Below are 12,296 nucleotides of genomic sequence, written 5' to 3' on the forward strand. Positions count from 1 at the left end.
TATTTTAGTGGTCTTTAGTGTCGTATTTTTTTTAAGATATTGTTTTTCAACCAAGTCAAGTTCGTTAGCTATTAAGTTTAACTAGTAGGATTCCATTACCTAGGTAGTCGTTTCTCATATTTGTTTTAATACCCAATTTTTATAAAGTTTTATTTTTAGTTTAATTTTTAATTAGTTAAGCATTATTAGTTTAAGTAATATAAAAAGAATTCTAAAAATCAAAAGAAAGTCTAGGTTAGTAATCTTTTAGGTTTAATAATTAGAGCTTACCCATAGTGTCCTAGGTTCGATATCCGTTCTTACTTGCTAGCTACATTGCGACCGGTACACTTGCCGATTGTGTGTTTTTTTAAGTGAATTCGGTAAAACTTGGTTATTAATATTATATACGTTTGTCACACATCACCGGGTAGAGGCAGAATCGGGTCCGACGTGTCTGGGTACGGTTCCAGGGAAAACCTAAAATCTGGTTTGTACCCTCGGGCCATATAGAACCAGGTCCGGGTCAAGGAGAGGTGCACATTCTGGTTAACCGATAGCCGATTAATTTTCTAACCAGTTAATAATTTGGCTGGAAATAATCGGTTAGACCGGTTAATCTGGTCGGGTACTAACCGGTTTCGATAAAATAATGATAAAAAATCTGTTAACCGGTTCGGGTACTAACTGGATAAAAACCGATTTTAATAAAATAATTTAAAAAATCGGTTAACCGGTTTTGATATCAATAATATAAACCGGTTACTAACCGGTGGTTTTTTCCGGTCAGTAATCCGTTAGAGATGGACCTATTAGTAACCGGTTAGAGAAACGATTATAAACCGGTTAGACCGTGCACCTCTGGGTCAAGTAGATTGGGTCGGGTTCCGGAAGCGGGTTTTATGGTGAAAATAAAGAAGCCCGGGCCATGGGCCACTATTTGGGCCGCATATAATAATAATAATAATAATAATAATAATAATAATATGACAGACAGCCCGTTATCTGAAATTGGCTTTGTAAAAGGGCAAATAGAGAAACAGAGAAAGAAAAGAGAGAAAAGAAAACTGGAAATAATATAATGGCGAGTGACGGCGCAGTGGTGGAAGTAAGCGGAGCAGCGGCGGAGCAACCTCAACCTCAACCTCAACCGCATAGGTTGGATAAGAAGTGGACGTTTTGGTTCGATAATCAATCCAAACCTAAACAAGGGGCCGCTTGGGGTAATAATCTTCGCGATGTTTACACTTTTGACACCGTTGAAGAGTTTTGGTGGTAAAACCCTAATTTTTATTATTTTTTTTACTTTCTAATAATTTGATGTTTGTCTGTTAATTAGGTCTCTTGTTCGATGTGCTGTTCGATCTGTGTTTTTTAATCTAGATTTGGTACCCGTTACATAGCTGTTAGTAAATTGGATGTGTTTGATTAACCGATTATTCTATTCTGATTGTATGATATATAATTCACCAATTTATAAATCAAGGACGCATAAACCATAACAGATAATCAGACCAGCCGAGCCCCAGCTCGTGACTCATTTTTATAAGCTTGGGCTTGCCTTATTCATTATTTATTACTTTAGATTTTTTTTTTATTCTTTTTTATAGTTTTAGAAAAATATTAAACGAACCTAAGCTCGTGTACAGTACCTTCAACTAGCCAAAATTTGGCTCGAGCTCGGATGTGCAGTTTGAAATTAATACATAGAAATTCAAAAGAGTTGTAACTTAAAAACACAGTAACACAAAATTCTCGAGCTCGGGATCTATAGCTAAATGAGCTGTATTTGAGACTCAAGCTCTGCTCACCTTGATAAGGCTTGGCTCGTTTCCAGCTTTTTTATTGATATGATCTCGAGTAGCTCATGAGTTGCTGAGGCTCTGATTGCTTGTACCGCTACAGATAACGCGTCATTTGAATATTTGTTGTTTTATAAATCAAAACATTGATTGTATAATCTGGGGCTTTTTGCAGTTTGTATGATCACGTATTCAAACCTAGCAAGCTACCAGGAAATGCTGATTTTCATATGTTCAAAGCTGGAATTGAGCCTAAATGGGAAGATCCGCAGTGTGCTAACGGAGGCAAGTGGGCAGTTACTAGTAGCAGAAAGATCGGTCTTGAAACTATGTGGCTTGAAACAGTGTGTATTTTGTTAATTATTTTTTTCTTTTATTGTGTTGAGGTTTTTTTTGTGGCTTAAAGTGTTATCTTGTTTGTAGTTGATGGCTTTAATCGGTGAGCAATTTGATGACGCTGATGAAATATGTGGTGTGGTTGCTAGTGTTCGTCAAAGGCGGGATAAACTTTCTTTATGGACTAAGAATGCAGCTAACGAAGCTGCTCAGGTATCATCTATATTCATTGGTATCACTGATTTGTACATTTATAATTGATTATAGGAAATATACCATAAAAAAGCCACTACTTTCTGTAGTTTCTTATAAAAGTCCCTTAGTAATATTTGCACATATAAAAAATCAACTTTCTATTTTCTTTTATTAAAGTCTCTTTAATTAATTTTTACACCTTAAAGTTTCTCCACATGTAAAATCTGGTAAAGTAGTGAACTCTTTTTTTACTTACAATTATCATGTGAGGGAAGAAGTGATATGAATTAATGTTTTAAGTTGGACCACGTAGCAAGGCAAAGTTTGTTCAATGTTTGTGTTTTCGTCTTTACCTCTTAATTTAATAAGTTAATAATAACAAAATAATATCTTTATTATAAAATGAAAAATAAATGTGAATGAGTAATCAGAATAAAATAAAAATCTAAGACACATAAAATGGATTGTATAAATTCAAAATTGTTAAAAAGTTATAAATAAATGATTTTTATCGCTATTATAATGTAATTTGTCATATAATGTTTTCATTATTTCATCCAATTAAAACTATGGGTTTTTCTTTTCTTTCAATTTTAACTTGTTAAGGGACTCTTATGATAAAAACAAAAAAAAGGTGTGCTAGTTTTTTCATTTCAAATTTAACATTGTCAAGTGACATTAACGAGAAAAAACAGGAAGCTGGTTTTCTATGTGCCAAAATTTGTTAAGTGACTTTGGCGAGCATAAAACAGAATGTATATTGGTTCTTTTTGGTATTTGTATTTGATATTATACAAAATACTTAATTGATATAACTTATCAGACTAGGTGACATATATATGTATTTGAAAAAAAAATCTTTATTGTTATGACATGATGTCAAATGAGTGTTATATTATTCATCCCATCTTTGTTTTGATGAACTGTAGGTTCCCTGGATGGATCAACACGAGATATCTCGATCTACGTAGGCGCGGAATCCCTGCGTAGGTCGTTACGAGCGTAGAAGACACGAATAGATCAAACACGATACGATAAACAAACACGTTATATTATAACCAAAACACGTGATACAATATCACTATTACAGACACGAACTCTCGTCCTCACGCTACAGCTCTCGTAACTTCGATAATGATCACGCCAACTCTTTTTCTAAGCTAAGCCGTAACCTATATAAATACACGACAACTTCGCCTGGCATGTTCAGGCGAAGTTGTCCATAACTTCGCTTGACTAACAAGTTCGCCTAAACAGCGAACTTGTTAGTAACTTCGCTTTAGACATATAAAACATAATTAATCATTACAGACTCGATTACAGACACTAGACTATGAACTACTGACATTATGCACCAACAGACTCCCCCTTGGCAGCAGCTTCATGTCTTGATCTTCAAGCACGTGTCTTGTAATCTTCAATCTCTTGGTCTTCATGCATGTACTCCTTCTCTCACGAATACCGTGACTACTCGCTGATATTTCTTCGCTTCGTCTTTCCAAGCAGGAATATAAAATATCTTCTTTTCATTTAACACCTGCAGATCAGCTTTCGATAAATTAACAAGATGCATCGGATCATACACTCTTAGCACTTCTTGTTCGTCTTCGTCTTCCATCACGGCTTCAGCAGTCTGGCAATCAACATACCACCATTTAAGATCTTTCAACACATCTTGAGGCATAGTCTTCATTGGAACCTCTTTCATGCATCGAATCGGTTTGTACTTCATTACCATCCATGGCTTGCCATCTGCTCTCATTCCTCTTTCCTTATCTTCCACTAGCTTTCCCTTCCGTGGCTTTAATAACTCAAACTTCTTTTCTTTAATACTTTCTTTCCACACGATCTTCCCAATAACTCTGGCCATGTTGTTGTCGCTTCTATTAATCAACCCCAATCTAGTCAAATCCTTCACCTCACATTCAGGCAATGTATTGAGAGATCTCAACGTCCTCTTAAAGTATTGGATCCCATCATATCTTTTCACCACGAACACTTTTAACTGTTCATCATATAGCCAACAGATAATGCCTTTCTTTGATTCAGCATAGCCTTTGATATTATAACTTTTCTTGAACATGGTTGGAACAGCAGGCTTCTTAGTTTTGATAAACCAATGAGCATAGCCTTCCTTCCATCTAGGCTGCTCCTCCCATTCTGTATCATCATCTACTGTATCTTGACATACATCTGACTTTTCAACTTCAGGGATCTCGTGTTCAACATTCTCCTCAACTATTTCACCTTCTTCAACATCATCTTCTATCACAATTTCTGCACCAATCTTTTCAATCTCTTCGACTGGTAGAACATCATCTTCACACATAAACTCATCATCTAACATATCATCATCTAATTCCTTCAAGGCATCGATCACATCATCTCCCATCTCCTCGTCATCTACCATCACCACCAGAACCGCCAACTGCACCTGCAGACTCCCCCTGAGCTGTGGAAGTCCCAAGAGCTTGAGTAGTTCTTGGCAACTCACCACCTGCACCTTTCGATGCATTGGGATCATCGTCTCTGTCATTCTTCTTCTTTGTCCTGAGCTCGTCGCCTTTACAGCTCGTCTCCCCCTGAGATGCCAAGAACTCCTTCATAGCATCTACAATTTTTCCATGTTCAACCAGGAGGGACGACTGTAGTTGATTTTCTGCTACTAGGCGCTGAATAGCCTGGGTCTGGATAAGATTTATCCTAGATTGCTCTGCCACGACCCGCTCTAATGCAGCTATTCTTTCCGAGTCTAATAGGGTTGCATCTAAATCGAACCTCATGTGAGATATGTCTTGGGTATACTGAGGAGGGATTTCGAATGAAACCGGGACATCAGAAGCAGGCGTAACCGCAGGTGGTATCATACCTGATAACCCTGCAGTTGCAACGACTGTCGACTCAACAAATTGTGCAACCACCTCTGAAGGAGTAAGAGTTGGAGGTGGTAAAGACACAATCTCCGGAGTCGTCAGCTGGAAAGTAGTGATAGATGGGAGGCCAACAGATGGTGATGTAGCCACCACGGGTACATCCGTGGCGCTTGAACTTGTAACCTGTAATGGTGTAGGGACAATTGACATACCTGACAGTGCGGGTGGAGCGAAACGCTGGAAGTGGTAAAGACACGACTCTTGAACTCTCACCTGCTCCCATACCTGCACCTGTCCTGTCCCTTCTTGAACGTCTGATCAACTTATGAATGTCTTTTTCTTCTTCTGACTCACTGTCGTCATCTGTCCTCTTTCTCTTCCCATACGTTCTTTCTCGTGTTACCATCATACGTCTTGCCTCATCCATTACATCATCAAAATCTGAGTCAGCCACCGTCGTAACTGCTCTAGTAACATCCACCCTCGAAACTTGTGCTACCGAGACCTGTACATCTTCTTGAGGATCAACTCGGTCCATATCGAAGAAGCCTTGACCACCAAATTCTGCATCAAGGTCTATGTTCTCCTCTAGTGACACAACAGGCGCAGCAGGTATATGTTGAGGTGCTCCTGCCTGTTGTGGTTGAGGGTCTCTGAACTCGTCCCCATTGGCAGGAACATACTCCGGGTTGATTAAATAACCAAAGAGTGGAGTATGCCTGGGACGGAGCTCAGGTTTTCTCCTCGCGCTCGATGTCCTGCACTGAGCGAAGATACGTTTGTTCACACTCTCCACGTATCTGATCGGGCGGCGCTGAGGTAGATTTGGAGCCACATGGTTCAAGATCATCTGGATGAATCTTGGATACATAATGAACCTCTCACGCGCCACTGCCCGTCTTTGTCTATCGATCTCATAGAAGACCATCTGACTGAAGCTATAACGTTTGTTATAAGTCAGTGCAGTCATCGCCGACTGCATGGTCGCACCCATCCCGTCAGTACCCCGCCTTCCTCCCTGACATGCAGACAATCATTACGTGCATGAGGAAGCGCCACTGATCGAGTAGGAAACCCTTCCTTCTTTGTGTATCGCCCAACGGGCCCGAATAGCCCATTAGTAAAAACGCTCCATATCGGAAAGGAGCCACAAAGTTCGTCGGGTCATCCCTGGTCTCATTCCCGAAACGTAAAGCCGCCCGGATTTGTTCAGAAGAGAACTGAACTTCTTGATTGTTGACGGTTGCTCGCATAACCGGGGGCTCAACGCGGCAATCGTATTCCACCGTCTGCCAAAAATCCTCAATATTGGGTAAGGATATCGGCAGAGTAGTTGTGATCGCGTGGAATATCCGCGAGCGAAGGAGGAAAGTGATGATTTCGCGGTAATCCTCCACACCACTCGCATCTGGGTCTAACGTAATATACATATTATGCCCAGGGAAGAATTGTCTCTGGTTATCTCCCCCGTCATCGCCACCAGCACCTCCAGCACCAGCAACAGCAGCCATATCTGCAACAAACGAACCAAGTTAGATACACGTTAAGGCATAACACAAGTTCGCTTGTTACCATGAGCGAAGTTGTGATAAAACTGTATAGGCGAAGTTAAAGGTGAGGCGAAGTTGGGAACAACTTCGCTTCATCTTTAAGTTCGTCTAATAACTAATAAGTAAAAAGGTCCAGGCGAAGTTAATGATAACTTCGCCTCACCACAACATCGCCTCAGGCGAAGTTAAACCTCAGGCGAAGTTGCGGATAACTTCGCCTAATCCTTAAGTTCGCCTGAATCTGAAACGGCGACTGTTAGGTTTACGAAACGACGTGCAGTTGGTGAATTTAACGATTGTGGACTCCGTAAAACTCGATTTTATGATGGTCTAGACGTTCATAGCAAATTACTATCACGTAATATCAAGTTTGAAATCGGGTGTTTAAGGTGTCGAAAGACGAGGTCGATAATCGAGTCGAAACGACCGATGATCAACCTCAAAAACATTGATCATATGATAATCTAAACCCTACACACCTTTAATCTGATTTGAATCGAGGTAAAAAAATAACAGATGATTTAGATCGATAACTTCGCTAAAGTGTCGGAGTATAAGTTCGCTGGTTTTGAAAATTATGAAACTGTTGACCTTAAAAATTCCTTAATATAGGAGCGGATTTATACAGGCGAAGTTGTGGATAACTTCGCCTAGGGCGAAGTTATTCACAAGTTCGCCGATATATCAAATTTTACAAAATCAATCTCTATAATTAGAACAATTTGCAATTAAGTTTTAAAACTTTCTTAAAGAATTAAATGACACGATCAAGTCCAAGTAACCAGTTATAAAATCAAAAACTACCTAAGTACGAAAAACTTTTAAAAATTAAAGTACAAGGGATCAAATTTCAGTCTCGACAGGGACTACTACGTTTTAGAAAAGATCCGAATAGGAATCATACTAACTACGTGACTGTCACATAGATCCGTGTTTAGCTGTATTATGACATAAAGAAACAGGTTGTAAGCAGGTAAATAACTTAAGATGGTTTTCATCGTTTCTGTGATACGAGTTAAGTTCAATTAAGCTCAAAAATTAAGTGGGCAACAACTCAGAGATTATGATGCCTCCTATCTATTCTCAAAGCGTATTTGGCTTTCCCCAAGTCACCCCGAATTGACTTCGACCCATAGTGTCTGATTAAGTTTGTAAGTACTCTTCATCTGCTTCCCGTTCTCTTTCTTACATCATGATTGAGAAGTCGTGACATTGTCAGCTCTAGAATGTTTCAATAGCTCATAAGGTTTTTTTTTTTTTTTTTTTTTTTTTTTTCGAATAAACATTTACATAGACTTCAGAGTAGTAAACAACTGCAAGTCCCGAATCTGGATCACTGCAGTTTCTTCACACACTATCTTTACGGGAATCAGAACACTTACGGGCTCGTGTATGACTGGGTAATCGCTTTTCTGCCTATACCAATTGTAGGTTCCCTGGATGGATCAACACGAGATATCTCGATCTACGTAGGTGCGGAATCCCTGCGTAGGTCGTTACGAGCTTTGAAGACACGAATAGATCAAATACGATACGGTAAACAAACACGTTATATTATAACCAAAACACGTGATACAATATCACTATTACAGACACGAACTCTCGTCCTCACGTTACAGCTCTCGTAACTTCGATAATGATCACACCAACTCTTTTTCTAAGCTAAGCCGTAACCTATATAAATACACGACAACTTCGCCTGGCATGTTTAGGCGAAGTTGTCCATAACTTCGCTTGACTAACAAGTTCGCCTAAACAGCGAACTTGTTAGTAACTTCGCTTTAGACATATAAAACATAATTAATCATTACAGACTCGATTACAGACACTAGACTATGAACTACTGACATTATGCGCCAACATGAACTTTTATATTCTTGCAACTACTTAATTTTTTATATTGTTTGTATGTTTGATTAGTAATATTATTATAACACCATATTTTTTTTTTGACTGAATGTAGATGAGCATTGGAAGAAAATGGAAGGAAATTATAGATGTAACTGACAAGATCACTTATAACTTCCATGTAAACTTCTTTACTTTTTAGCTATTTCGATTCGTTTAGTCTCAGAAATTTTTGTTGTGCAACATGTGTGTTTGTTTGTGTAAATTATCTCCTCTGATGTTGCTGAATGTGGTTATGTAGGATGATTCAAAGACAAGATCGTCAAAAGGTCGGTATAGCGTGTGAAATACTCACTAAAAGAATTTGCAAACCAAGTAGAGTTATGGGTGTGTTGTGATATGTTTATTGCTTGCTTATGCCTGTAATATTCAGGAGTTTTCATTTCATTCTTCATAAGCTTGAAGTTTACTTTTTTCATTGATGTACAACCAAATTTTGCATTTCTTAAATTTTGGACATGCATTGAACCCTACTGTATTTCGTTCTAGTGTTGCTTGAATATTACAAGTGGTGATTGGGATGCCAACTTTCTTTTATTTTATTTCATGTTATCTAACATAACCACATATGGTGATTTTGTAAAGTTATGACATTGTCAACCGCTGTCATTTTACATAGTGTTCTGTAATGTTTCTTTTTCCAGAAGAAATAAAACTCATTTTGAAATAAATCGTTTGCGTGACACTAGAAAAGAGTTAAAACACGTCTTGCGGAAACAGACATTTTTATTTTCTTCTTTTAACAAACTTATCAAATAATTGAACTTTTCCATCGCTGGTGGTGGATTCACCTATTTATCTATGCCACTGAAACTAACAATCTGTGTGTTCTTGAACTCGATATGCCTTTTATATACATGTTCAATAGATGGAAGAAAAGGTTTGTGTTCTAGAACCAAGTCTACTTTGTCTTTCCCGGTACGATTTCGATAGTCCTGAGATCCTGGTATATTGAGAGTATCTTTTAAGATGCACTCGTATTACCGAGTATGCCCACTATACTCCCACACACCACCAAAGTAAACTAAGAGAGTTTCTCACTTAAAAAGGGGAATTAAAACATTGGAATCTTATAACGGGTTTCCACGATCTCTTTATATTTCTCTTTAGAGAGAGAGAGAGAGCAGCAAATGAAGAGCCAAGTCCTTTATTTATAGTGCAAGGTGACCCGTCAAAGGCTCAAATGGGATTAAAGCGTGAGCGAAAGATTGAAACAACTTTATGTGCGAAATAGCTGTAAAACGGCCTGTGTGGTAGAGTTTCACAAAATGACAGCTATGGGCTTACATCTTTTTGTTTTTAGCATTTTTGGCCCCTCAACTTTCTACAACCCTACTGAGCCTTTTAATAATTCTTCTTTATGCATAACAATAACATCATTTAACATACAAGGATAACGTAATTAACTTCAAAATCTTTGTGTTACTTTCCCTAGATCAGGATGTTACATAAGCCATAATAATTTGAGATATCATTATCAATCATAACAAACATATTTAACTCAATATCCATGTTTATCCATTATATAACTTTCTTCAAAATACTTATATATGTAGCCGACCATGGGGAATTTATAAGCTTATGTGGTCTTGGAAACATTAAATGACAAGCTTGCTAGAAGCCTAGAAATAGGTAAAAATGATGCCGTAACAAAACAAGCTGTTCGTGAGGTGAGATCATTTTGCTAAAGCCTTGAATCAAGCCTAAAACTAATTTCATATAATAAACGAGTCTAGATCAAGCCTACTTATCAAGCACGAATAGGCTTGTGAGTCTAAACGATTTTACTGGTTATATACTTATATATCTCTGTTTAATAACTAAATATAGTACACAACAGTAATTACTATGTATAAAATTATAATAAAAATAATGACAAATACCAAAAAAACCCAACATACTTTTTTTGTTCGCTCACCAAAGTCCTTTCACTAATTTTTGCATTTAAAATCCCCTAACTTAGTATTTTTGAACATAAAAGTGAAGATGTCTGTAAGGCAATGTGTAGTGGACGATGGGGGCGATTTTTTTGAGGAACAGCCCCCTCCCCCCCGGCTATAATGGGGCGAAATGTGTGTGGGGGGGGGGGGGGGCGAGGAATATTTGTCGCCCTTCGTGCCTTTTCTTTTATTATTATTTTTATGTGTGTGATACATACATATATATATATATGGCTATAACACCATTACACCCCTAAAACAAAAACCTCTCATTTGCTGATTATGTGGCACATGACACAAAACGCCCCTATTTTGTAGCTCTCCACTACACATAGCCTAATAGTCTGTTATTGACCCAAAACTCATTTATTATATAATGATTTGACATCTAATAATCTAATCGGAGATAACCCAGAATCCGGCATGTTCTTCAGCCCAACAAGAGTTCAGTCGACCGAAAATCGGTGAGGTAGTATGATGGTGATGGTGGTTTCATTGTGGTGGATGCATTGAGGTAGGAGAAAATAGGATTAAAAAATGTTTGTGTGTTTTATTTATTTATTTTATAATAAATGAGTTGTGGGTCATTAACGGACTATTACAGGTAACTTCACTTTTATGTTTAAAAATACCAAGTCAAGAGACTTTAACATGCAAAAATATGTGAAGGGACTTTTGTAAGCAAACCCAAAAGGTAGATTGGTTTTTTTTTTCTTTTTTCTTTTTTTTTTTTTGGTATTTTCCATAAATTACAACTATATACTATATATCATGTTACAAAATATTATTGTATACATTTATAAAACAATTAGAAGTTAATAAATAAGCTGGGCCTTAAGCTCGAACAATTACTTATAAACCAATTTCAAATTTTATAAATAAAGTTTGAAATGAGTTGAGCTCGAACTCTCATACATTAAACGAGTCGAGTCCAAGCTCATGGGCATGCCTAGCATAGAAGTTGTGGGTTTACGAGAACCCATTGTGTTTTAGATTCTTAATAGAGCACATATATAAATTATTAGAGTTAATCCACATATAAAATATTGAGTGAACCCATCCACAAAGTGAACCGGGTTTACGGGAACCCACTATATTTTGGAGGTAATCCGGACATGATTGGATATCAGACTGTCTTCAACACTGCTTAGTCTTCACACCGAAAATCGAGACTTAACTGCGACCTTTTTTTCGACTTACCACTCACTGCTGGTTCTTTTAGACTTCTAACAAGGATCTTGGACAAAACAATATCAATCGTTCTTTTAGACCTTTACTACCGGTTGGTTTTTCTGACGTGAGAGATCCGCACAAAGTCGACAATCACATAACATAATAATCCAAACCTTTTGTAACGGAGAACGGGAAACGAGGTGTGGCTCTGATACCAAATATATCAGAGAGGCATGGGTGATATCAAGAACATAAAAGAAACTTAAGAAATCAAGAGAGAACTACATTTTGACTTTTATGTTGTGTTTCCAAGTTGAGTTAAGGGGAGAAAAGAAAGGAATCATTTCCTTCATTTTCTTTTCATTTTCACTTCCTTTCCTTGCCTTTCTTTTTCATCCAATTCTTCTCAATTTGAAAAGGAAACAAACCCACCCATTTTACTCTTCATTTCCCTTATCTTTCCTTTGTTTTTCTTTAATGAAATTCGGGAACACGCATTTCATTGTTTCTTTCCCTTTTCTTTGTTTAATGAAACTTGGA

General features: G+C 37.6%; 1 protein-coding gene across 1 annotated transcript; it reads left to right on the top strand.

Annotated features, from left to right (window-relative positions):
• Positions 1–1,031: 1,031 nt before the first annotated feature.
• On the top strand, positions 1,032–9,095 carry LOC143623941 (eukaryotic translation initiation factor-like). Its single transcript, XM_077094726.1, has 5 exons — positions 1,032–1,254; positions 1,957–2,125; positions 2,205–2,330; positions 8,699–8,764; positions 8,885–9,095. Exons 1-5 carry the CDS (start codon positions 1,061–1,063, stop codon positions 8,927–8,929), a joined length of 600 nt encoding a protein of 199 aa, XP_076950841.1. The 5' UTR covers positions 1,032–1,060; the 3' UTR covers positions 8,930–9,095.
• The last annotated feature ends 3,201 nt before the right edge of the window (positions 9,096–12,296 follow it).

The sequence above is a fragment of the Bidens hawaiensis genome, unplaced genomic scaffold (genome assembly GCF_021521415.1).
Source record: "Bidens hawaiensis isolate Kalapana, Puna unplaced genomic scaffold, B.hawaiensis_p1.1 tig00003649_1, whole genome shotgun sequence".
Classification (NCBI taxonomy): domain Eukaryota; kingdom Viridiplantae; phylum Streptophyta; class Magnoliopsida; order Asterales; family Asteraceae; genus Bidens; species Bidens hawaiensis.

Coding starts and splice junctions, on each gene's coding strand:
- LOC143623941 (XM_077094726.1), top strand. CDS start 1,061: ATGGCGAGTGACGGCGCAGTGGTGGAAGTAAGCGGAGCAGCGGCGGAG. Junction 1,255..1,956: donor ACCGTTGAAGAGTTTTGGTG/GTAAAACCCTAA, acceptor GGCTTTTTGCAG/TTTGTATGATCACGTATTCA. Junction 8,765..8,884: donor AGATCACTTATAACTTCCAT/GTAAACTTCTTT, acceptor GTGGTTATGTAG/GATGATTCAAAGACAAGATC.